The sequence below is a fragment of the Micromys minutus genome (assembly GCF_963924665.1).
Source record: "Micromys minutus genome assembly, chromosome: 2".
Taxonomy (NCBI): domain Eukaryota; kingdom Metazoa; phylum Chordata; class Mammalia; order Rodentia; family Muridae; genus Micromys; species Micromys minutus.
This window is the reverse complement of record NC_137971.1, coordinates 30,437,086-30,464,841: the sequence shown is the minus strand read 5'-3', so window position 1 is coordinate 30,464,841 and position 27,756 is coordinate 30,437,086. Positions and strand designations below refer to the sequence as shown.

The 27,756-nt window shown below is 40.9% G+C and overlaps 1 protein-coding gene across 1 annotated transcript in view; it reads left to right on the top strand.

Moving 5' to 3' along the window:
- The first annotated feature begins 7,778 nt into the window (after positions 1-7,778).
- The window catches only part of JAK2 (Janus kinase 2), a 58,240-nt gene continuing 38,262 nt past the window's right edge, over positions 7,779-27,756 (top strand). Inside the window, exons 1-4 of the mRNA XM_080913572.1 lie at positions 7,779-8,083; positions 8,399-8,481; positions 18,465-18,715; positions 27,135-27,258. Coding sequence (XP_080769698.1) covers positions 18,490-18,715; positions 27,135-27,258 — 350 coding nt within the window. The 5' untranslated portion in view covers positions 7,779-8,083; positions 8,399-8,481; positions 18,465-18,489. The remainder of the gene's footprint in view (positions 8,084-8,398; positions 8,482-18,464; positions 18,716-27,134; positions 27,259-27,756) is intronic.

Genomic DNA, 27,756 nt, shown 5'->3' with positions numbered 1-27,756 from the left:
TGTAGTAGTTTGTTTTATATTCTGGAAATGGTATTAAGGGACTGAGGCTTCGAAGACAGGCTTTTCAACAAGAAGAACCCTAAATAAAACCAGAAGAACCATTCACACCCACAGAAACGCACATCACAACGAAATACAAGACTTCAAAAGTGATGGATGACCTTGAAGATGGCACAGACAAGTGAAGGAATTCAGACAGGGCCTGAAGTGGGAAACCCCACAGAATGGGGGAAGTGATCTGCAAAATGGGTGAGAAAAAAAACAGTATTGATAGAAAGCTGAAGAATTAGCCAGGCGATGGAGAGATTTGGGTAAAAGCCAAACAGAAGCAATAGAAAGCATAATCAATGGACGTAGGTGAGCAGAAGAGAGAGCGTCAGGGATTCCTGAAGGCCAAGGTCACAGAAAGACGGCATCCAAATACCAGTAAGAAAATGTGAGCATAGCAGTGTCCAAGAACTCTGGGATATTATCTGTGGTCTAAACCCATGAATTTGTGGAAGGAATAAAGGAAATGAGATTTTAAATTAAAGACATAAAGAATCTATCCAATTAAATTATAACACAACTTTCCCTCCCTCTTAAAATCTAGAGCAACAGGTGGGCATCCAAAGAAATGCCATTTGTCATCTATTAGGGTCAAGATTTTGGGGATTCAAAGGAAAGAAATAACATGAAAGGTTTCAGGGAAAATGCCAAGTTGTCCACACAGACAATGTTTTCATAACATGAGATACCATAGCAACAATCCTAAAATATGGCGTACTGTATGTCACGTTCTGAGAGCACAAAACCTTTCAACCAAGATTGCTCTCTCCACTGAAGCTCTCTCTTAGCTCTGACGGAGATATAGACATGCAAGACAAGCCCAAGGCAAGTTTATGACTAGCAAGTAAACAAACAAACAAAAAAACCAAAGCAAAACAGAACAAAGCGAGCTGGAGAGATGGCTCAGCAGCTAAGAGCACTGACTGCTCTTCCAGAGGTCCTGAGTTCAATTCCCAGCAACCACATGGTGGCTCACAACCATCTCTAATGGGGATCTGATGCCCTCTTCTGGTGTGTCTGAAAACAGCTACAGTGTACTAAGATACATAAAATAAATAATATTTAAAAAAAAAAAAAAAAACAGAGCAAAGCTAAAATATACTCCGAAGGGATATTACACACAGAAAGGTGGAAAGGTGTCAATCATGAGAGTACAGAAAGGAGTACGTGAGAGCAGCAGAACCAGAAGATCTGGACAGAGAGATGCAAATGGACTGGCTGAGCTAAGAACCTACATCCAAGTGTCTGATGTCCCCAAGACACAAAACAAGCAAAACACACCCACAGGTTCAGAATCAGAGGCTCAGAGTCAGTCAAGGGGACAGAAGTGGAAAACAAGCTGGCGTGGCTTTTCTGCTGTCTGACGAAGTAGGGTTCAAACCAAACTCACCCAGAAGAGAGAAAGAAGGCCCCACTACACATTAATAAGTTCTTTCATCAAGAACATATAGCAAATATAAATACATACACACTAAGTGTAGGTACTCTCAATTCTACAAAACAAACACTAATGACATAAAAGTTTAGATAAATCCTAACACAATAAAATGGATGATTTCAGTGACCCAGTGACATGTTCACAGAGGTCATCGGAAAGCAAAATAAGTAAAGGAATCTCATAGTTAAACTGCACTGTGGGCTGGGCATGGCAGCAGCCTCATCTATAAAGGTAGTTTCAGGACAGCAGGACTAGACAGAGAAACCTGTCTTGAAAAACAAAAACCAAACCAAAGCAAACAAACCAAAACTTAATCTCAAACCCAAAACAAAACGAACAAAGCCCCACAAAACTCATTATAGATTAAATGACTTCTATATATATATATATATATACACACACACACACACAATCCAACAGATATGCAATATACATCAGCAGCCCTTGGAACTTCCTCTAAAAACAGACCTCATTCTAAAGCAATTTATTTTTGTTTTAGTCTTATTGGTGTTTTACCCCCATGTCTGTGTGTGTGAGGGTGTCAGGGGTGTCCTAGAACTGGAATTACATACATGAGTGAGCTGCCATGTGTGTTGAACACTGAACCAGGTTCTGTGGAAGAGCAGCTAGTGCTCTTAACCACTGAGCTGTCTCTCCAGCCCCAAGAGAACAGGCCTTAACAAAGAAAAGAAAATCAAACTAATTTCTTGTATCTTATTGGATCATACTGCAGTGAAACTAGAAATTAATACTAGAAGAAACCACAAAACTACAGAAATACCTGAAGCTGACTACTATATTCATGAAGGACCAGTGGGCCATTCAAGAAATCAGGAAGAAAGTTTAAATTAAGCAAAAATGAAAGCACAACTGTGGGATACAGCTAAGGCAGCCCTAAAAGAAAAGTTTGTGCTTCTGAGTCTTACATTGAAAACATTGGTGTGGTGGCAGGTATATAACCAAGTGGGATATATCAAAGGCTCAAAAACAGAAAAGAGAAGCCAAACTCCAAAGCAGTAGACAGCAAGAAATACTAAAGATCTGAGCAGATATTAATGAAATGGGGACTAGAAGAACAGTACATAAAATCAACCCAAGAGTTGCTTCTCCGGAAAAGTAGACAAGGTTGTCAAATCCATAGCCAAACTGACCAAAAGAATGAGAGAGAATGATCAAATTAATGGCATTAGAGATGAAAAATTGGATGTTACAACGGATTCCAGTAAAATCCAGAGGATCATTAAGAAAAAGTTTGAACATTTAAATCCTAAAAACTTTAAAATCTATCTACATAAAAAGATAAATTCCTAGGCATGTATGACCTACTGAAATTAAATCAGGAACGTACAACCAACTTCTAAAGATCTATTATAAGCAACGGATTGATGCAGAAATTTAGTCTCCAACAAAGAAAAACTCAAGACTGGAAGGCTTCACTGCTGAATTCTTTCAAGAAAAGCCAAATTTAAATATCCTTAAACCGTTCCATAATTAGAAAGATAAACAACACTTCCAAATTTGCTATATGAAATAAGCATTACTTGTATATCTAAAACAGATGAGGGCACAAGAACAAAAAAGAAAACTATAATTTCTGTGATGTACACATACATATAAAAATTTTCAATAACTCCTTTAAAGTTTAGAGCTAGAGAAATAGCTCAGGCAGTTCTGACTTTAATCCTATTTCTGGGGATATAATGCTCTCATCTTGCCTCAGGCATTGGCACACAAGTGACATGTACACATGGGTAAAAATAATAAAAACATCATTACACTCTTGAGAAAACTAATTTTAAAATGCACATGATGATCATACATTATGGTCAAGTTTGTCTCATTCCAGGAAGGCAAGGTTGTTTCAATTTACACAGATCAGTAAATTATCATTTTATTAGATGTAGAAAAGTATTTTAACAAAGTTTAACATCCCTTTATGATGAGTAGCTCCAGAGAAACTAGTAATAGGACGGACATATGGCAACATATTAAGGGCTGTGGACAGTAATCTTTTCCTCTAAAATCAGGAAGAAGACAAAGGTGCTACCCTCATGAGTCGTACTCAATACAGTGTTCAAAGTCTTAACTAAGCAATAAGACAAGATACAGAAGTAAAGCAGACATGAATAGGAAAGGAAGAAGGCACACTGCCTTTTTGCAGAAACAGGAGCCTATACCTAAAAGACCCAAAATCTCCACCAGAAAACACTTAGACCTGATAAATACTTTCATCATCGAAGCAAGATACAAACTAAACTTACATGAATGAGTGGCTTTTCAAGGGTATAAAATACTGAATTTGCCAAGGGTATTAAATCAAGGGGGGGAAAAAACCTAACCACAGTAGCTTAAAAAAAAAAAAAAAACTAAATAGATTTAGAAATAAACCTAACCACCCAACTAAAGAGATTAAAGATTGAAGACTATAATACTTTAGTCTCTGAAGAAAGACACTGAAGACTACACCAGAAGATGAAAAGACCTCTTACATGCTCATGGATTGGCAGAAATCAGTTGTAGAGAATGGTTTTATTACTTCAAGCTATATACAAATGCATTGTGATTCCCAGTAAAGTTCTTATTAACATTCTTTACAGAACTAGAGAAAAACAACTCCAGAATTCCTACAAGAGGAGCACAAAGTCCTGCAATAATCAAAGCAATACTAAGCAAGGACAATGCTGGTACTGTCATAATGCCTGATTTCATGCTGTACTACAGAGCCATAGTAACAAAACGGTATAGCACCAGCACAAAACCAGACAAGTAGGCCAGGGGGATAGAAGACCCAGTAAAATCCACAGAGCTACAAAGAAGTAAAATGCACACATAAGAGAAAGGGTAGCCTTTCCAATAAATGTTACTGGGAAACTGGATATTGATCGTAGAGGAAGGAAACTAGATATATATTTTTCCCTTGGCATATGCGCGTGCACACACACAATTACACACAGATGCAAATCGATTACACCTGCATCACAATTGTAGTGTCAGACCTGAAACTTTAAAACTGCTTAGGAGAATATGGTAATATATTTCAAAATACAGACACGGGCAAGGACTTCCCAAAAAGGTTTCCAAAAATTCAGGAAACAATTCCAAGAACTGACAAATGAGGTTACAGAAAATTAAAGTGTAAAGTCTTCCCAATAAAAGAAACATTTGCCAAAGTGAGGAGGTAGCGTATAGAATGGGGGGGGGGGGGAAATCTTAGCTAAATGTATACCAGATAAGGAGCTTACATTTAGAATATATGAAGGACTGAAGAAATTAATATCAAAAGAAATCGTTCAAGCTGGGCCAGGGTGGTCCACTCTTTTAATCTCAGTAGGCAGGAGGCAGAAGTATGCAGATCTCTGAGTCCGAGGCCAGTCTGGCTTAGAGAGTGAGTTCCAGGACAGCCAGAGCTACACAGAAAAATTCTGTTTCAAAAAAAAAAAACCAAACCAAACCAACAAACCAATCAACCAACCAACCAACCAACCAAACCTCCAAAACAATAAAACCAGCAACAACAAAAATCATTCACTCAAACAATTAGTTAATGACCTGAGGAGACAACTTTCAAAAGTATAATTGCCTAATTAATATTTGAAAAACAATGTTAGACATTCTTAACCTTGAGGGAAATATAGATTAAAACTGCATTTGGATCCATCCCACCCCAGTCAGAATGACTGTCATCAGGAAAACAAACAGGGACAAATGCCATCAGGGGGGTGGGGTATAACACACTCCTACACACTGCTAAGTGGGATTTCGAAGTCGATGAATCACTTTAGAAATAAGTGTGAAGGCCAGTAAGCCAGCTGTGCCACTCCTGCACATGTACAACAGAAATTCTTACACATGTATGCTTACTGCTGCATTGGCATTCATAATGGCGAGGAAGTAGAAGCAGCTTGGGTGTCCAACAGGGAAGTGGGTAAAGGAAGAGTGGTGTGTGCACAAAAATGAAACTGACGTTTGCAGGAAAATGGGTGGAACTAAAAGTCATTCTGTTACACGAAGTAGGCTAGGCTATGGAAGACAAATGCCCTTGAGTCCTTTTATCTGAGGAGCCTCTGTGTGTGTGTATGTGTGTGTGTGTGTGTGTGTGTGTGTGTGTGTGTGTGTGTGTGGTGTGTGCTGGGAACCTTGACCACAAATTTTCCAATCCAGGCTTGCTTTGTTTATTTGGAACAAATATGTCTTGCTATGTAGCTCAAGCTGGCCTTGAACTCAGAACTGTCTTGCCCCAGGCTCCTGAGTGTGGTACCACTTATGGGTTTATAACACAACTGCCTAAGAACTATACAAAGATATAGAACACAAGGGCTGATTTCATGCACTGATTTAGTCTTGTTACTGTTTGGGTGTGGAATTCCGCTGCTACCACACAGTGAAAGGACAGACTCCCCCCCCCCCCCCCCATTCTGGTTCTCTACATCCAGTGCCACAGCAGACAACTAGCTATTAACTTTTATTTTTTAAATCTGGCCATGCTAAACGTTCTAAACCTAAATGTCTTATCCTCCACCTCTTATTTTTTGTGCACAGTTTTTGAAAGTCATACAAGATTTTGTCCGATTCCTTGGAACTCTCCCTTATCATTATCAGAGAATGCAGGAACTTTGTGAAAAGATTAACGGGTGCAGCAAATCTCCAGCTTAGGCCTCTGCTAGGACTCACAGGGAGAGCTAGCTGGAAAGCATTCCAGTACAAAGTAAAAAGAGCTCAACATTCAAGACTAGCACCGGCCACGCTTACTTCACTGAAAAAGGTTTTCACTGTAAATGATGAAAAAGTTCCTCAATTTTTCTGTGTGGGTTGATAAAGGACAGAATCCTACAAGCCTGTTGTTAATCACCTATTTTCCTTGCCCACATTATCTTTTGCTTTGATGACATTTACTTAAAGAAACCATGCATTGTGTGGTCGAACACACCTTTGATCTCAGCAATCTCCAGGCAGAGGTAGGAGGATTTATTTCTGTGAGTTTCAGGCAAGTAAGTGCTACATTGTGAGTCCTTGACTCAAAAACAAAGGAAACGAAATAAACCATTAGATGTAAGATCTGAATAACAGAATCATGTATGCAAGGAGGTGTGGGTGTTATGAAGGCTTCATTTCGGTTGACAAACCCCGGGGCAAAGCCCAAAAAGAATGGCCCCAGTTATTTCTTTGAACTCTTAAATTTTAGTCCCTTTTCATTTACTGTCTTATGGGAAGGGTTCTTTCTTGGTCCTTAAAAGTGCTAAACCCATTCCCTTTTCAGAAATCCTTCTCGTTGCTAGCTCCTTTCTTGAAACCAGGTAGTTCCAGGGGTGGATCATTCTTATCCTTCAAATGTCACTACTCTAGGAGGTCTTTTCTGGTCATCCCAAAATAACATCTTCACTCAGATTCGTGTGTGTGTGTGTGTGTGTGTGTGTGTGTGTGTGTGTGTGTGTGTGTTACTGGCGATCACACACAGCGCAATGCAGATCTAAAGCATATTTTGTGTCTTCTATGAGAATAGATTATACAGAATGGAGGTTGCCTTGTCTCCACGGGAGCCTTTGCCTATCAGGGAGCAAATTCCTGAATGAATGAACGTGGCTCTTTGGGACCCTGCGTGTCGTTTCTTCTTCGCAGACGTGGTGGCTAACGCTAACAGAAGTCAAGCACTTGGGTCCCAGTGCTCGGTCCACGGTGCCACGTCCCCGGGGCAGAGCGCTAAGGGCAGGGAGCCGCGTGTGGAAGCGAAAGCAGGAAGGGGAAAGTCTCCGCGGAGGCAGCGGCCGCCAATCCTATCAGCTCGGACGCACGGGGGCCTTCCCGGCCCGGCTGACTCATTCCCAGCCGTCTCCTGGGCGAGCGGAGGCCGCAAGCACGCCCAGAGACTGCGCCAACCCGCACCCGCCCCGCTCCTCCTCCTCGCGCGCTCTCGCCCGGGGGCTGCCCCGGGAATCTCCACGCGCGCCTCCGCTTCCCTGGAGCCCGCGACCGCCTCCTCAGTCCGGGCCCAGCCCGGACGAGCGGCCCCGCGGGCGGCGCAGGCGCAGTGGGGTGTGCCGGCCTCCGCCGCCCTCCGCCGCCCTCCGCCCCCGCCGGCTTGCCCACGCCCGGCTCCGCCGCTCCGGGCCTGAGGCTGCACCGCGACGGAGCCCGCCGCGCAGGGGCGACTGAGCCGGCGTCGCGGGCCGAGCCCAGGCGGCGTGCGGCCCCTGGAGGGCGGGGACGGGCTCGGCGCGCGGTGGGCGTGGCGTGGGCTGCAGGAAGCTGAAGGAGAGCAGAAAGGGGGCAGCAGCGGCCACCGCCGGCCTCCCGCCGCGCTGACAGGCTGGGCGGGCCCCGGCTCTGGGCGAGCTCGCGCGGCGTCGGCGCCTCGGCCGCGGCCCCGGGTCCGGAGGCGCCCGTCCGGGCGAGGACTGCAGGCGGCTGCCGGGTTCGCCGCTGCGGGATGTGAGTGCGGGCCAAGCCCGCGCGGGAGGGCCCCCTAGGGCCCAGCCTGGCGGCCGCTCGACCCTACGCCCGGCCCGGGGGCTCCCTAGACCTCGGCCCGCCCGACACGTCGCGGAGGAGCGGATCGTGCGCGCCTCGGGGCGCTCCTGTGTGGCCCGACCCGTGTCGCCGGTGGGTGGGTGCAGTCCCTGGCTGCTGGATGGGGGTGGAGGGCAGCGGTTCTCCCTGCGATCCCACCTCCTGCTCTCCACTTAGCCCCTTGCTGCTGCCAGGGAACTTCAAAGCTAGAAAACCTGCGGGTTTCGGACTGCCTAGGAAGGAGTGGCTGGCTGTTGATAAATGCATGCATCCCGGTGTGCCTTTGAACCAGACCCACCCTCTTATTCTTCTGTAAATGTTTCTAGACATCTAAACAGCGCAGGGGGGAAAAGGGAGCATCTATTTGCCCCGGGTTTCTGAGGTAGTGACCGCTGCTTCTGTTTTTAGGTTCCTGAAGCAGGCGAAGGGAACAAGATGTGAACTGTTTTTCCTCCCCAGAAGAAGAGGCCCTTCTTTCCCCTCCCGCGAAGGTGGGTGTTAGATCTCGGGGCTGCCTGGGTGCTGCAGTTAAAGACAAGGTTGTCTGAGATCTGCGAGTCAGTGCCTGCTAGGGAGGCTGGATGCTAGTGTAGAAAGGCAGGACTAATTGTTGCTTACTGCGAAAATGGCAGTGTTGCATTTTTCCTGTTGCTGTGGCAGAGTAATTGGGTGGTATTTATTGTGTCTCTTGGATCCTTTACGAAGCGGTCTTTGTTGGTTTTACAGTGTGGTGTTGCAGAGAAAAAGAAAAGAAGTCGTCCCTTTCTCCCCTTTCTCTTTAGGTAGCCCGACTCTTAATTTTCAAGTAGTTAGAAATACGGGTTGAGGGAACACATTAGTTGTTTTTGCTGGGTTTCTGCTGCCACATTGAATGCTTCCTGTATTTACCTGCTTGCTTTGTCGGCTGAATGTACGTAGTTTGCTTTCCGGTGGTTACTAGTCTATCAGGGGAAACTCCTTTTCCCTGAATGAAAGGACAGGAGCCGCTGAGTGTTGTCATAGAGAGGAGGAGAAACGCGAAGGGAAACAGAAGTGGGAATAAGGGAGTTGGAGGTTACTTTTGGTTTCATAATAGGTTTGTATGAGTGAGTTTGTTGGCTTACTGCAAATATTCTGATACAGTTCCCAGTGGATTTGAAAATGAATCATCAATTTTTGGTCCTCTTTCTCTATGCCCTTTACCTGTTTGCTATTCTAAGTATTAAGATCATTTGGTAGTATGTGAGTTCGCTTGGATATGGTACATCTCCAGACTGGCTGTGTCCAGGAGTTATCCTGATAGTACTCAGTAGTGCTTCGGGCACTAGCGTCTACCTGAACAGGAACGCTGCAGTATGTGTAGGTTAGATAAGCAGTTAGGTTTATATTTGCTTTATGGAGTATCGTGGAACTTGCTCTGTAGACCAGGCTAGCCTCTGCCTTCCAAATACTGGGATTAAAAACCTCTGCCATCGCCCACCCAGCTTCGTTTGTTTCTTTTGGTGTCTTTTCCTTTGTAATTTAAAGGTGTCTTGAATGTGAAAAGCAAACATATTTTTCTCTGCTTTACACGGATAGGTTATTCTTGAAAGATGGGATCCTTTTCTGGCAAGACTGTTGGCTTTGGGGTTAGAGCTCAGTGTGTGTGGACTTAGGACAATGGTGTTCTTTCCATTTAACAGCTGTATCACTTACAATTTATTTCCTTAGAACATCGTGTGAGCGTTGATTGTATGCATGCAGAGTAGTAAATGGTTTGGCCGCTTTTGAAAGTCTTAGCTTCTCATAGCTGGGCAGGCAAAGGAGGTTTCTAGCTGGGCGGGGCATAGGTGGTCAGTCCCTGGCGCTTCTTCCGTAGAGCATGGAGGAACTGCATGCTAGTGTAGTTACAGCCTTTGTATGGAAAGGGTCTAACTCTTGAGCCCCGCGGTGCTGCCCCCTTGTGGTTAACTGTGCTAAGACTCGTCCTTTCTTTGCTCCATCACACTGTTTTTCCTTTTTAGGTGCCCACTCTTAGCTCTCCGTTTCCCACGTGGTATCAGGTGCTAGAGCACCAGTGAACTCGGGCTTTCACCACTTACTTGAGGTAGTTTCAGAGGTGGACAGTTCCACCCATTCTTACAGTGGCGTGTCTTTTTAAAGCTGTATTGTCAGAGTTTGCTATGTGAAAAGCAGCTGTTTAGTGTATGACAATTAGTGTGGAACAAGAAATGACAACGTGGCAATGCTTCGGATCATTCCAAAGGCTCAGGGATTGCCGATACCCAGGCAACACTAGACCCTAAGAGTATTAATGCTAAGGAGTTTGACCCTACTTGAGTATTTCCTTGGCTTAAAACATAATAAAGAAATTGCTTTCAGGATTCCTCAAATTAAGATAGTTTGGGAACATCTTCATTTGGTTGTAGTTGGCTTTTCTAATAAAAATTTTCAATTCAAATTAAAAAACAGAATCAGTTCATAATGGCTTAATGTAGTGCTTCTAATAATGTCTGCATGCTGTGTGCTGGGTTCTTCTAATAATGTCTGCATGCTGTGTGCTGGGTTCTCATAATGTCTGTATGGTGTCTGCTGGGTTCTTCTCATAATGCCTGCTTGCTGTCTGCTAGATCCGTTCACACTGTAATTACTCATCCTGTGTACCTGCCATGCTACTCATTTCATAGTTTTATTTTATTCTGCACAGGTCTCATACCACTATGTTTTTAATAATCTTTTTTTTGTCCCAAATAAAAACTGTTATTTTATACTTCTGCTGTAATTTGGATCTTGAACGTCCCTGAACGGCTTTTGTGTCAAAAGCTATTGTTACCAGGCTTCAGATTGCAGGAGGCATGCTCTCAGTAGAAGGCAGGAGATACTGAGATGCCAACTTCTCTCCTGCTTCCATGCTGCCATGGTAACCGGGCCTTCCTTATTTTGATAATACTCTGCTGGCTAGAAAGACAGTTTTGAGCCCTCTACATTTCCTCACGGTTTCATAGGGCAGGAGTAGTTTATCTCGGTTGTAAAGCCGACACACTGCTTCAGTGCCTGTGCTGAATCGCCGTTTGTACTTCCTGTGTGGCTGTGGTGGAGACTTGTCAGTATTACTTAAGAGCCTTCTTTCCTAGTGTTCAGTAGCATTTTTCCTCACTTCAGGTTAAGTCCTTTCTGACAGCTACCCCAAGGCTTTATTGGGCCTTTATTTGATTTCCCCAAGGAAGACTTTGGGTGGGTTCGTACGTCTCTTTCCATCGACTGTAGAACTGTCCTGTAATCCAGTAGTTCTTAGAACTACATACAGTCTTTACTGAAATATGTATTGTTGGATTCTGCCTCCAGAGTTTGTGTTTCAGTAGGTCTGAAGTGGAACCTGTGTGTTTGCATTTCTTACATGTTTTCCAAGGACCAGCATGCTGTGAAAATCGCCGACTTAAACTGGTTGGCAAAGGTTTTTTTCCTGTTAAAGAGCATAGTTTTTAAACTGTGTTGGCAAGATTGTGTCTTTTGCTAGTGTACAGTGGAGCCTTTGTAGTGCAGAAATAGTCAGGCAGTACATAAATAAATGGCATGCTGTGTTTCAATGAAGGTTTATTTACAAAAGCAGCCAACTGGCTGAATTTGGCACATAAACTAAAATACGAAAATTCCCAATGTACATTATTACATAATACCATTCCCAGTGAGTTACTGGTGTACTTTTCATTTATTCAGAGCAAAACTCATTCAAAGAGCTCTGTTTGTCTTTTTAAAAATTCTTTCTTAAAATTTACTTTCTTGAGCAAGCCACACATTTAATGCTTTATAATTCAAAGTGTTTTTGTGTATGTGTTACTTTGTTTGTGAAACAGAAGAGGGCTTGTCGGATTAGAAGCGGCATGCGTTTCTGATTGCAACACACACACATTGCCAAGCTAGTGTAGAAACACCGAGTGCTTTTTATATCTCTACTACAGTGTTTTCGGGTGGCCTGACTCTAGCTGACTGGAGACACGGGAATCATAGGCTAACCATTCACAAGCTTTTAATTTTCCATTTGGGAACCTGTATGTTCCAGGACACACACTCTCTCTGTTTTTCATACCCTGTCCCTGAAGAAATAATGCTGTGGTTTTTGTTGTCTAAATTCTCATTACCCCATTCTGAGAGAGAGGGAGATAGAGGGAGAGGGAGGGAGAGGGAGGGAAAGACAGGGAGAGACAGACAGAATGTGTGTGTGTGTGTGTGTGTGTGTGTGTATGTGTGTGTGTGTGTTAAAAAATATAGGTGCCTGGAAGGCCACAAGAGGGCGTCAGATCCCTTGATGCTGACAAGGCAGGTGAAATCCGGAAGAGTAGGATGCTCTTGAACTCCCGAACCATGTCTCCTCAAATTCTTTTTCTTGTCTAGTCTATGCTTTAATTGTGCATGAGATGTCTAAAAGCTTTCTCTGTCTTAATAATCGTGGTCATTCTTCCCTGGTGCTATTTCAGCCCTAAGTGAGGTATTGGTATTTGGCTATACCAACTGAGGGATAGGTGTAGGCTTTAGAAATCAAGAGGCACATTTAATATTTACTAGTACAGACTCGAAGGTAGTAAAACTCCCTTATCAGACACAATTAGTTTGTAGTGAGGATGGATTGGAGGTGATCTTTAGGTTTCTTGACGTTCCCAGTTTAGTAGTTTTATCTATTATGTTACTCTCTCATGGTCATTTGTTTGAAAAGTCAACTGTTTCAGAATTCTAAAGTGTAGGAATAAATTTAGATAATATTAGATTCTCAAATGAAATGATTGTATTTGAGGTTTTTCCATGCATGTGTGTGTGAGTAAATATATAATTAAAAATTATTATAGTAACTTTTTAATCTTCACTTAATTGATATCATTTCGGTGTCAGGGACTGTGGCTGAAATAATTAATGAGGCATCATTCTCACCTGCAGGAAACTAAGTCTAGTGATGAGAGAAACAGGAAGCAAATGTGTGACCTAACCTAACCTTTGAGAGGTCGGATCTGGTGGCTGGGGGGGGGGGGCAGGGACAGGTGGAGAGAGCAAGCCTGAGAACCTTGTGGAGATGGTGTTTTCTTCAGGGCCTGGGTGACATGGAAGAGCATGGGCCAGACGGTGATCACATTGTACATTTCATTTCACATGGGGGAATCCTACAAATACAGAACAAAATGACTTACAGGCAAGTTCAGAGTTAAGCACTTGAAACTATCTCCATTTCAGGAACTAGAGATTTCTCAATATCTTACAGATACTTTCTCCCATTAATGTATTTTGACTTTAGCTTTGCTTTTAATGTTCTTTTTTGGCTAATATGTATCTGCTGTAATGGACTAATCAGTTTTGTTCAACCTATTTAAAATGGTTACCTTAAAGCTTACAGTTTTCTACAACTTGCTGTTCTATTTTTAATATTTATCTATGTTAAATTAGAGCTACAGGTAAACAGCCAAGGAACTTACTTCTCGTAGTGTGAACATACCAAAGTATTCACTCATTTTCTTCATAATTTGGATGTTTGGAGTTTGTTTGCTGAGCTATGGCTTTGGAAAGTGGAGGTGCAGTGTGTTACTGTTTGTGTTAGTGTGAGTGTGTAACTAGGAAAAGAACCCTTTTCACAGTTGTAGTCTCAGCTTGTGTCTGGAATCTTCAAAACCCTTCAAGAAGGGCTAACAGAATAGTACTGAGATGTCTTTACATGGCACTGACACGTGTGTAGATGCTATAAAGGCACTAGCAGATAAAACTAACACAGCATAAATCAATGCAGTGACACCACCTGCCGTGTAATTAATCATCATAGTGCGAGCGTGTGTGTGTGTGTGTGTGTGTGTGTGTGTGTGTTTGTGTGTTTGTGTTTTGGGTGTGTTAAGGATTAAGGTGAAGTAGAGGGTCACCTAAGACCATCGGGAAGCACAGATGTTTATATTATAATTTATAAGTAATTTTGAAGTAGCAACAAAAATAATTTTATGGTTGGGGTTCCCCACAACATGAAGAACTGTATTAAAGGGTCCTAGCATTAGGAAGCTTGAAAACCACTGGTCTAAATGAATATCTTGCCAAATGCTACCTGATGCTATAGAAGACATGATAAAGGTTTTCAAATACTAAGATGAAGCTAAAAATCTATTTTGTTCTGACGGGGTCTGCATCTATCTCTTTATGCAGAAATTTTAACTTGGTATTGTCAGAATTAGTTCTGTATATAGATAGCCAGGTAGCTATGTTGACAGTCAACATTATCTTATTGTTACAATTACTTACTGTTGTGGAAAAATGAAGATAAGGTGTGTGTTTGTGTGTGTGTGCGTGTATCTTGGGGCTTTTGGGTGGGTTAAGGATTAAGGTAAAGTAGAGAATTACGAAATGTGCTTACAAACCACATTGCAAAAAAGATATCCACCTTAAAATGTAAAACAGTTCATTTTATTTCAGGTAAAAAACCTTTTAAAAAGATGACACCTGCCTCTGTAGTCCCAGTTGACCTGGATTGAACAGGTTGCCTAAGCTGACCTCAGAATCCTGATGGTCTTCCTGCCTCGGCCTTTTAAGGGCTAGGGTCACAAGCACGAGACACTGCACCTGGCTTTACAAGGTTTGGAAATGAACGCTTAGTTGAAGTGTATCAGAACCCTGAGTGTGAGCTTCACGGGTGCTCAGAAACAAACACTTGTGTTAGTACCCCTGTCAGCCTGAGCAGAGTATTGCTAACATCCCTGTGGCCTTCCGTGCCTCCTGCTCATTTTCTGTTCCCTCACTGTCACGGTCCTGCTGTGCTAACCACCATCCTAATGTCCCTGTAAGCAATCAGCGGAGAGGCCTGGATGTAAGCGTGAGAGGCCCTGTAGTTACAGAGCTTTCTGTTAGTAGAACATGGAGGGAATGACAAAATTATCTTTCGAATGCCTGGTTGTTTAGATTTGCCTGGAAAAGAAAGTAGACACATGAAGCATTCGATTAGAAGCATACTGGAAATTTTCTTCATGATAAACAATAAGCTAACTCATTGCTAAGAAATGGTTAAACTTTGCTGCATTATACAAACCACAAAAGGAGCTGGAGAGATGGCTCAGCAGTTAAGAGCACTGACTGTTCTTCCAGAGGTCCTGAGTTCAATTCCCAGCAACCACATGGTGGCTCACAACCATCTGTAATGGAATCTGATGCCCTCTTCTGGTGTGTCTGAAGATAGCAACGGTGTACTCATGTACATGAAATAAATAAATACATCTAAAAATAAAGAAAGACCACAAAAGTCTTACATTGCTAGCTGGAAAACACAAGACACCGTGGAGGACAGCAGACTCCAATTGCATCGATACATGCCAGAAAAGCAGTGCAGTAATGTCTTTAATGTGTTGGAGAAAAAGACCTGTAGATAGACTTTTGAGAGTCAGGGAAGGTTTTTTCAAAAAGCCCTTGGAAAAGAACTCCTGAAGACTGCTGAAAGATGTGTTTTAGCAAGAAGAAATGGATCATTGGATCTCAATATCAGTACAAACATACATTTATCAAAACTACTCTGTAAGACTAACAGTATACTTTAATTGACCTGTTTTAAAACAAACTCAGCTTTGTTATATTTTCCATTGTTTTTAAATTTTGTTTCATTGACCTTTGTCTATTTTTAATTATTTCCATCCTTCTGACTGAGCTTAAATTGTTCTCTTTTTTTCTTATCCTGAGGTGCAGTGTTGGAGATTTCCTTATCTTTATGTAAGCACTTACTGTTATAAACCTCCCTTGCTTTTGCTGTGTTAGATTGGCTTGTATAACTAACAAAGACTATATAACAAATTACAAAAGTATTTTTAAGTCATAAATTTGGACAAGTTAAAATTCCTTGAAATTTTACAAGTCTTTAGAAAACTTGTAACTTTGTATCTGTTCCAACAATTGTCAATGGGGAATTTTTGGTTTTTTTTTTTGTATTATTTATTTTATACACCAATATTTTCATGAGGTATATATTTTTTATAACTAAAGACTAGTTCTAATATTTTCTTTAGATATAGAAATATGTTTCAAGTTGTAATTATGTCTCTTTTTTTGAGACAAGGACTCACTGTATAATCCTGGCTGTATTGGAACTTGCTATGTAAAGCAGGCTGGCCTTGAATTTGTAGAGATTTGCTTGCCTCTGCCTCCCAAATGCTGCTCTAAGTACTACACTCCCCCCCACCCCAGCTTGCCTTCTATCCTTTTGTCTCTGTGTCTGCCTCTCTAGTGTCTTTCTCTATTTCTGGAATTCTTTTTGTAGACTGGGCTTGTAATTCCCTTAGTAGGGTGGATGGATGTGTGTGTGTGTGTGTGTGTGTGTGTGTGTGTGTGTGTGTGTGTGTGTGTGTGTGTAGTTCTTAGTACTCTGTCAGTAGCAAATGCTTTAAGGTTTTGTGTGATGTTATTTTTACTTACTTAGCTAATTTTCTTTTTGTAATGGACTCTCACTGTGTGGCCTTCCCCTGCCTCTGTCTGTACACCACCACTGCTGAATTATCCGTTGTTGTTATTACCAGTATTTTTCTCATGTCCATGATACATATATTTGAAGGGCTGTCAAGTTTTTAACCCCAGCAGTGAAATATTCCAAATAGACAATCTGATATTTTAGCTGCCAGCTAGATTCTAGTAGAACTGTCTAAGTATGATGTAAGTGAAAGTGTGTAAAACAGTTCTTAATCTTTTCATCTTCCAGTATCAAAGGGTGGCGTCCTTATTTATGTTGATGGCTTTACTTGAACTCTGTACATTTGTCTTTAAGTTCCTTGCTTCCTCCACAGTCAGTCACTGTCACCGGCTAGCATCAAGTCTGTGTTTCTGTTCCCTCTCATTATCTACCTTGCTCTTGGACTTCATGATCTCCATTGCCTAGACCACAACAGCAGCTTTCTAGCTTCCTTACTTTTCCATCCTATATCTGTGATATGAAGTTTAAATTCCTCAGTCATTTACGTCTTTCTTTAACACTACTGTGTCCGCCAAGATTGTATTCATCATAAGTAACTAGATCCGCAGTTCCTGTCTCAGCCTCTAAAACGGTCAGGAGCACCCTAGCTAATCATAGCCAAGAACGTTATCTTTAAGCCTCTCTTTCATGTTTGCCTCCTGGTTTTGAGGTGAGTACTCTGCACTGAATTCTTGTGCAAATTCAGAGAGAGAAGGTAAGAAGAAAAACCATAAAGATCATGCTGACAGGTCAGCTCCTTTTAAGGATGGGCCTCAAAAATCTCCCCAGTAACCTTGTGAATCTCAGTTTCTGAAACTGGTTCACATAGCTATCCATCAGTAGGGAAGGTGTGTTTTGTTGGGCACTTAGTGATACTCAGCACAACTAAGCTTCTCTCTTAAAGAAGGGGAAATGCTTGCAATCTTGTCACAAATATCCATGGTTTTACTCCTCCCACAGGGTGTAAAATTCTTGCTGTTTTAATTCAGCATGATGAACCGTTGAGCTCAGTGTGCTGGGTACTTTTCAGTGCAGTGCCCTCCCCAGAGTACATCTAAGTGCAATGCATTTTTCAAAATCAGTCTTAAATCTGTCTTTAAAAATAAAGCTCTTTAGATTATTCCAGTTTTAAGTTAGCACTCCTTCTTTCACTAAAGCAATTGCCAGGGTGGTAAGTAATGTTCCAATGTGTAAATTCATTTGTGGTGTTGTTTTGGTTTGTTTAGCTTCCTATTTATAATGGGATTTACTATGGACACCGGACTTTTTAATATTTTAAAGCTTAGACTTTTTAGCTAAGGCAGCCTCCCAGTCAGCTCTCTAGCTTAGCCTGACCAATCCTGGTACATCCTGCTACATGGGTAGCTTCACTTCTCTGCTCTGGTCCATCCTTTATTCACCTCTGTCTGCTGGTGAGGCTTCTCCCAGCATCCAGGGAAGTCCTGCCTCCACTCTGCCCAGCTACTGACTGTTAGCTCTTTTTTACAGCCATTCAGATACAATTCTAGATTGCCTCTAGGCTAGTGAGGAAGGGTGGATATTTATAAGACATGAGGCCAGAGATTGGCCATAGAAGTAACAAAACCAAGATCCAGCCAGCACTTAGCTCTCTGTGGGTACAGAGTTAACAACTGAATATACAAAGACACAACTTCACACAGTGTATTTCAACTATTTATTTTACACGTGCGTGCGTGTGTGTGTGTGTGTGTGTGTGTGTGTGTTCTGCAGATGGTGCCCATGGAACTGGAGTCTCAGAGGATTGTGAGCCTGTGATGTGGGTGCTGGGATTGAACAGGCTTCTCAGGAAGAACACTGAACTCCTTATGGTTGAACCACCTCTAGCTCATATTTGTTTAGTTACTGCTACATATTTATATTCCCCTGTTCGGTTTATAGCTGGAGTTTTATGATTGTCCACTTGAAGTTCATAGTCTGGTATCTTGTGCTGTACTTTCTGTGTGGTGGTGAACATATTTAGTCACTTGGACACAGTCATGGCTGTCACTAAGAGTTCTTTGTATCTGAGGGATAGTTTTCCTAATGTCACTTTATTGTTTTCTCTAATAGGCCAATACTCTGAAAAAGCCTCCACATGGGAATGGCTTGCCTTACAGTGACAGAAATGGAGGCAACCTCCACATCTCCTGTACATCAGAATGGTGATATTCCTGGAAATGCTAATTCTGTGAAGCAGATAGAGCCAGTCCTTCAAGTGTATCTGTACCATTCTCTTGGGCAAGCTGAAGGAGACTATCTGAAGTTTCCAAATGGAGAATATGTTGCAGAAGAAATTTGTGTGGCTGCTTCTAAAGCTTGTGGTATGTATTAAAGATCACCACTTCTTATTTATAGGTTATTATTATACTTGTTTATAGGTTACTCTGTTACTCTAATACAGTATACACATATAATTTATTATGGCTACTAGCTATGTTTTTACATGCACTACAAAAACAACATTAAAGTGATTGACATCGAGCAGATGTCAAAACAAACTGAAGCCTGTAAATGTTTGCTGAGACCATAGTAGGTGGCGAAAGACTCTTGTCATGGGATAGCTCATGAGTCAGCGTTCTTTCAGGTGATACAGGATTTACTATGTAGCCAAAGCCAGATTGGCTTGAGAGTGCTGTTACCCTGTTGTCTCAGGCTCTGCCATTCTGAGATTACAGACAGGAAGTATCATTTCTAGCGTCATAAGTACATCTTGGAACTATATCCTTAGCACAGTGTGGAAGGAATGTGTATTTGGGTAAAATTCTTACTTACTTACCTTTAGTTTGTGTGTATGTGCATTTTGCCTGCATGTATTTGTGTGTACCACTTGTGTGCCTGTGTCTGTGAAGGCCAGAAGAGGGTGTAAGTTACAGATGGTTGTCAGCTGCCACCACTGTCTTTATCAAGAGCATTCAGTACTATTAATTGCTGAGCTATCTCTCCAGCTCCTGGGTAAAATTCCTGATTAAATAGTTTACAGCTACAGGCAGCAGATAGTTGCTTTCTACTCCTAAAGTTCTGTATAAACTCAGTATACACATTCCTCTCACTTTCTTTCTTTCTTGACACAAAGTTAGAGATAAGTTCATAGACTGTTTGGTACTTTCCACATGGCTTGTTGTAGGGGAAATATGTTGATTCCCTTATTCATGTTTACTCATCCATTCACCAAAAGCTACTAATATGGCTGATATTTAAAGATAAGCATGTAGAGCAGGAGAGGTAGGTGGCTCAGAGGTTAGAGAGCCTGTGGCTCCTGTGAAGCCTCTCAGTTCCCAGCATTGATAACAGTCCCTGACTCCAGTTCCAGGGATCCAGTGCCCTGTGCTGACTTCCCAGAGCACCAGCACATTTGGTAGTGCATAAACAGATACGAGGGCAAAACACTCATATACACACACAACACTTTCATCTAAAAAAAAAGAGTTATTTATAAAAGACTGTGTAATAAAATAATTAAAATGTTTACTTTTTAGTTTAAATTTATAAGTATCCTATGAAAATATATTTTAGCTGGGTGTGATGATACACACCTTTAGTCCTACCTAGTACCTGGGAAGTAGAAGCAGGTGATCTGTGAGTTTGAGGCCAGTCTGGTCTATGTAGCGAGTGTGTCTTGAAAACATAATATATGCGATTTTGTTTATATAAAGTACTTATACATATATTTTATTTATATAAAGCATATAAACATTTTTATTTAATATATATGTATATATGTTTTAAATTCAAGGAGATCTTGTTTTACTTTGTTGAATGCAGTGTAATTAAATGTTCATTGTCCTCATGCCATTGCCATATTGCTTGGATCACTGGCTTGCTGGTAAGTTACTTCTTACTACCTGCAGTGTGCCAAGGCTGAACTGCCTCTCTAGCCCTGTGGCAAGCTTTGTAAACAGGAAGTAGAAGATGTTAAACTTTATTGTTCTTTTATAAGATTATTTGATAATTTTAGTGCCTTTGATTTTTTTTTCCATGAATTTTGTGGTTAATTTGTCACTTCTAAATAAAGGAGAGCTGAGATTTCAGTAGAGATTGCATCACGTTGCTATTTTTTTTAATGTTACAATTTTATTTTACAAAATCAAATGATCTAATTATCTAATTTAATTTTTTAATTGTACAATATATTTTAATTACTATTTTCCCTCCCACACCTATCTCCAGATCTTCATATTTTTCTCTCTGTGCTGGGGTTTTGTCTAGTTTGAGCCTCTGTGGGTCTTGTGTTTGTGGTCATAATCTCTGAGAGTTTCTATGTGCTTCAGCCCTGTTGTGTCTGTAAAACACTATTATCCTTGGAAATATCTACCACATTTGGCTCATAAAGTATTTCTACCTCTTCTTTCTCAAGGATACCTAAGCTCGGGAAGAGGGACATGAGAGTCATCCCATTTAGGGTGTGTGCGCGAAAGTGTCTCAGGTGTTACTCATCATTCATTTTGTATTCTTTGGCATTTAACAGAAGCCAGCGGGGGTGCCAGGCAGTTGGGAGCAGTCCAGGCTATGCCCTGCATGGTGTTACGGCTCTGTGTGGGACTCGGCTGTGCGTGTGCCCTTGTGTTCTCATAGGAGGTTCGTATTTCTTAGCCCTTAGCAGCAACCAGAGTTGTGTTCCCAGGCAGACCTAGGTATTGGGATTCCTTAGTCCTTAACAGCAGCCATTGTTACACCTTTGAGGCTTGGAGTATCTGAGACCCTTTCCTAAAGGTCTGACAGGTGTCTACAAGGCTCCCACGGGCCTGACGTTTCACTTTTCTGGCTCTTTACAGAACTTGTATGTACTTGAACCTCATGCTCTCTGTTCTCTCTGTACCATGGTCTCCTTTACCATGTTTGTGCTCGTGAGTGGCTCTGTCCTTTTCAGCTGTCAAGCATTTGGTTCCTTCCCGAGTTGATGTTTACATCTGAACCCATCAACTGCTAAGCTGTTGCCACTGCTGCTGTTCTCTTACCTGTTGCTTTTTCCTGTTACCAGCTTAATCACAGTATTCAATAAAGTAGGCAATAAAGGGCCATTGAAGAGGAATATTTCACTCGGGCCTAATGTTGAAACAGAACAGGACGATGTCTCTTAGCTGGCTGGGTAAGAAGCACACCTCACATGTGATGGAAGGTTTGTCCTGTGAGTACCAGTCACAGTAGTCCTTTGTTGGGCCGCCAAGAAAAGTGTTTTGCTCTGGCCTGAGATCTCTCCAGTCTGCCGAGCCTCATGATAGTAACAGTCGAGTGCAGCCTTGGAAACAGTGCTGGCTGAGGCTGCTTCCAGAGCTGGACCACGCAGCTGTGTGTTTCTCCTCAGCAGTCCATAGAGTGCGCAGAGTGGCCAGTGTGGCGTGAGGGTAGTCCAGCTGGCCGTGTGTCTCCCTCTCTCTCTCTGTCTTGGTTAAAGGCAGCCAGGGCAGGAAGAGAAAGACTGAACGGCTGCCAGTGAGGGAGTTCAATTGACCTATTCTCCAGTATCTGCTTATTTACGGGAAAATGAGTGTGAGAAGGAGGGCTTATAGTAAGTACTCACACAGCTGGTAAGTTTAAGATTGCTTACCATGGCCTTAGTATCTCTGAGGTGGGTGGGCCTTTTGTCTCTCTTGATGTGTTTAATTCTAACGTATTTGTGAAATTATAAACTTTTCTTTTAATGTTCTGCTTATTATATTGTAGCTAGAGAAGACAACTTTGAATGGTTTTAACCTTAAAATTTTGTTGACATTGGTTTTTAGATGTATGAACCTGGAACATACTTTATATTCACTTAAAGATATGTGTGCTGCCCTGTGGGGGCAAAGTTTTTTATATGTTAGTTATATCTAGTTGGTTTGTAGTTTCAATAAAGTTTTTGTCTTTATTGAAAATAGTGTATTGAATTCTCTAACTACTAATGTTGAGTTGTCCATTTTCCTCTTTTAAGTTTTCTTCTTCTTCTTCTTCTTCTTCTTCTTCTTCTTCTTCTTCTTCTTCTTCTTCTTCTTCTTCTTCTTCTTCTTCTTCTTCTTCTTCTTCTTCTTCTTCTTCTTCTTCTTCTTCTTTCTCTTCCTCTTCCTCCTCCTCCTCTTCTTTTTTGGATATTTTCTTTACTTATATTTGTTATCCCCTTTCCCAGTTTCCCCTCTGGTATCCCCTATCCCACCCCCCTTCCTCTATGAGGGTGTTCCCCCATCCACCCACCTCCCAGCCCTGGCATTCCCCTACACTGGGGCATTGAGCCTTCACAGGACCAAGGGCCTCTTCTCTAGTTGATGCCCGATAAGGCCAACCTCTGCTACACATGTGGCTAGAACCATGGGTCTCTCCATGTGTGCTCATTGGTTGGTGGTTTAGTCTCTGGGAGCTCTGGGGGTTCTGGTTGGCTGATATGGCTGTTCTTCCTATGGGGGTGAAAACTCCTTCAGCTCCTTTCTATTATGAAAGGTATGAATTGAACATGTGTGTTGTGATGCTGTCAGCCTGACGCATTAAAGCGGTGGTTCTTAACTGTAGGCCACGACCCCGTTGGGAACTACATATCAAATATTTATATTATGATTCATAACAGTAGCAAAGTTACAGTTATGAAGTTATATACAGTTATGAACAAAATAACTCTGGGGAAAGGGGTTATTATAACATGAGGAACTGTTAAGGGTTCTAGCATTAGGAAGGCGGAGAGAACCACTGCTTTAGAGGATGATACTTGAATTTTCAACTTTAAAACATTTTCTCAATCTAAATTTAACAGTCAAAATAGTATGACTTTATTTTGTGAGTGGCTTTCTTCCCTGTGCCCTGATGCATTTGTGGTTGTTTTAGTTTCTATAGTACATTATTTACTGTAGCTTGAAGTTTCATTTACACAGTGAACCCTTCCCCTCATCTTGAGTGAGTGTGTTCTAATCCTCCCCCTGCCCCCAGCTCTTTTTCCATAGGACATTCTATTGTTTTTGTTTTAGTGACAGGGTCTTGACATGTAGCCCTGGGTGGCCTGGAACTTGGTATGTAGAGCAAGCTGACCTGCTCACAGAGATCTCCCTGCTTCTAGTGTTGGGATTTAGAGCTATGCGCCGCTGTCCAGGCCTCATGAATCCTTTGTAACGGTGCTTTCTCCTACTTATCTTTTCTCTTATTCCCATCCTGGTAAGTAGGGCAGTGGTCTCTCGGAATTTCCACTTTTGTCTGTGGTTATACTCATATGCCCTGCTCACCTCTCCCTCCAAGTTTAGGATTTTGAGGTAATTTTATGAAATTGATATTCTAATGTGTGTCTTGCATTTCTTATAAAGTAGTGACAAAAATCTCCTTGAGCCAGTGACTTTTATGCCTGGCTCACTGTCAGAGGTGTTCCTCCTGAAATGTATGTGCTGGTTTATTACTGTGTTACAGCTCCACAGGAACATAGGAGGAAATGCTAGGTTGAAGTGTTCAAACATTTTATAGGCATGGGTCCTCAAATTAGATACTGCTTTCTCAAAAGCTACCCCATTTGTACTTGTAACAAAATCCTAACAACTGTAGTTCACAGGACAAGGCACGAGTAGGAATCTTATTTTTGCTGGAAGGAATGGTGTGAAGTGCTGTCATGTATGTCATGTATGTCATATATGTCATGTATGTCATGTGTGCCTCATGCATTCCCTCCAGCACCCAGTATCGCATGCCTGTGGTATGGGTTTGCTTTACTAGGGACAATGTTTTCATTCTGTACCATTATTAATTTTTAATCTTGATATTTTAACTATACAATACTTCAGCTAATATGTAAGTATAAAGTACAAACCAGTGTACTTAAGATTTAGCTTTTACCATTTTGCCATTTTGATTTCTATAGTGTTATTTTGATATATTACATAAATAGAATTTTCTAGTTTAGCTGTCTCTACAGTCCTATGATAAATGTACAATAAATTTCAATGTGCTTTTTTTTTTTTAAGATACACTTATGGGTTAGGGTTGTTAATGCTTAAAGATTCTTATATTTGCTTTGATAAATATAACTTTATGTTAAAATATTTGTGTTAAACAAAATGTTTTTTGCGCTTTGGTTATGCTTTTGTGTAACTTTTGAACCTAGTTGTTTTTGTTCTTTCTGGATTTTCCTTTTATTCTCTTTTACCTTTATTTCCATTTTAAAAATGTAGGTAGATTCTATATCTTTAATACAGTTTTATTTAGTTTTTTTTTTAATCTCTAAATATTTTAAAAGATTTTTTTCCTGAAGATTGTCCATCTTTTCAAATATATTGGTGTAATGTTCTAGCACTTTGTCTTTTAATTAAACATTTAATAAATTGTCTGTGCCTATTTTTATTCCTTGTCAGATATGACAATGGCTATTAATTTTGTTAATTATTAAAGAAAACCAACATCATTGATTTTTTTTTGTTTGTTTAATCTACACTATTAACTTTCACTTATAAAAAACTCTTTGTATGGGTTGGAGAGATGGCTCAGTGTTTAAGAGCACTGACTGCTCTTCCAGAGGTCCTGAGTTCAATTCCCAGCAACAACATAGTGACTCACTACCATCTGTAAAGGGATCTGATGCCCTCTTCTGGTGTGTCTGAAGACAGCTTCAGTGTACTCATATACATACAATAATTTTAAAAAAAATCTTACTGTGTGTGTATGTATGTATGATCAAGCACACATAGGCACATGAATATGCACATGTATGCAGATGCCTGCAAAAGCCAAAAGAGGGCATCAGAGTCTCTTAGAGCTAGAGCTACGTGCTGGTGTGGACAACCTGACATGGGTGCTAAGAACTGCACTCTGAAAGAGCGACAAGTGCTCTTAACTCTTAACAAGCTGTCTCTCCAGACTCTAACTTTACCATTTTCCTGTTTGGGCTTTCTGCATTGTTCTTTTGTTTTGTGATGTACTGATACCCATCTATAATACCTAGATGATTCCGTTATTGTCTAATGTAAAATGGTTGCTACATATAATTTTCCCCTGCAAGTCTTATCAGCTATATTTTTAGCATAAGGAATAATATTTGATAATTATCTTTATAAGTACATTTACATTTCATTAATAATGAGATATTTATAAATATTTCCAGTTTAATTTGTTGTAGATTTTTCTTTGACCTCTCAGGTATATTAAGGTATTTGTAAATAAAGGAATGAATAAAGGGTATCATTAAAAAGGTGCTACTAAATAATGTATTTATAACTTGTGGAAATTATTTCACCCCTACAGATAGTTAAATTGAGTTTCAAATTATAATTTAAATACTATCAGTTTATACCATTTATGTATAAAGTGGAAAGAAATGAAACCATTGCTATAATAAAAATACTCTTGTGAAACATAGACTTCCATATAGGATTTATTTTTATGTACTCAATTCTGATTTAATTGAAATGCTAGAAAAGATGGTGTGTGTGTGTTTACTTTTTCACATTTGTGAAGACTTATTTTGAGTTCCAGGTGATTATTTGGTGCATTTATGTACATATATGCATGTGTGTAGATGGTTTAATATATGCTTGAAAATAGTATTAGATCCCTGGGGACTGGAGCTGCTGTGCAGGTGCTGGAAACTGAACCCAGGTCCTCAACAATAGCAACAAGCTCTCTTAAATGCTGAGCCATCTCTAGCACTCTTTAAACCTTTGCATACATACATTTCTGTTTTTTTTTCTTGTTTTCAATTGTGTGTGTGTGTGTGTGTGTGTTTGTATCTACACATATGCCTGAGGAAGCCAGAAGCATCAGTTAGTTCCTGCTGCAACTAGAGTTACAGGGGGTTGTGAGCTGCGCTGTGTGGATGCTGGCAGCTGTCATGGGTCCTTTGCAAGCACAGTATGTACTCTTAGCCGATGAGCTCGCTCTGTAGCCCTCCTTTAACATTTTATGTGCCTCTTAACATATCTGCCCCCTCTTTTCTTTTCCTGGTACTTGAAATTCAACATAACTCCTCACGTATCCTAGACATGCTCTCCACCACTGAGCTCTAGCCTTACTTTTGTGAAGTGTCTGGAAAAGATGCATTTGTGGCGCTACACTCTTGTAATCCCAGCAGTTGGGACGTGGAGGCTGTCCTGTCACAGCTTTGGTCAGCTTCATCTGCATAAGGAGTTTGAGGTCAGCGTGGACTACACAATTATTGCAGAAAGGGAAAAGGACAGAAAAAGTATTTGGGACCAGAGAGATGGCTCAGTTGTCATTTAACCTGTAAGGGGACAGTGAGATGGCTCAGTTTGGTTTACATTATTTTAAACTGTGCATCAGATATAATTATTAGCATTGTATATAAAACTTCTCATTTTAATATGAAAATGTTTTATTCTTTTAAAAATATCCAGTGGTTTGTTATTATCTCGGTGATTTGATAATTAGTATCAATTAAAATATACACACGAATACTTGTGCATACACATACAATGAACTTTTTTCTAGGGGTTAAGAGTTCCTTGGAACCTTTCTTTGGAAGACAGTTAAAAGCTGGATAAATCGTATTTTTATCTTCATGTAAGAATACCAGCAGTCTTATTTTTAAAATGCAGAGGGGGGTATTTGATTAAAACTTAGTTTTAAGGAGTGTTTTCCCACAGTATTTCAGCTGCACCTGGAGTTTCTGCTGACAGACTGTCACCGGCTCCGGCTGACCGGGTTATGTAAATGTTCTGCCATTTGCATCTGCAGTCAGTCCCTTATGACTCACCTCTAGGTACCACGGCACGTCATGGCAGATTGTGCATGTTAGGTAAATGCTCTGCTAGCTATCTATAATCAGTCCCTTTTGTGCTTCATTTCTAGGTATTACGCCTGTGTATCATAATATGTTTGCTTTAATGAGTGAATCAGAAAGGATCTGGTATCCACCCAATCATGTCTTCCACATAGATGAGTCAACCAGGCATAATATACTCTACAGAATAAGGTACTTTCTGACTTTAAGTGGTTTGCGTATTAGTAAAAGACAAAATGAGAGTGTTGGCTCTATAAGGTGATAGTTATGATGCTCTGTTGGGACTCAGCTCTATGACTTTTGATAATTAAGAATTTAAAAAAAAGAACAGATGAAAATAACCTGTGTGAAATCAGTCCTTAGTGTCTGGAATATTGCCATTTCCCCAGGAAATATGATGTGTGTACAGGAAGAAGCAATCAGCATTCTTTTCTTTTTTTTACAAATAAGTTGGTTTTTTCTGTTTTGTTTTGTTTATTTATTTTATATAAGTACATTCAGACACACCAGAAGAGAGTAATAGATGGTTGTAAGCCACCGTGTGGTTGCTGGGATTTGAACTCAGGACCTCTGGAAGAGCAGTCAGTGCTCTTGACCACTGAGCCATCTCTCAAACCCTACAAATAAGTTTTTAAAGTTGAAAGTTTTTGTTTGTAAGTTAATTCATCTAGCAGTATATGCAAATGTGAA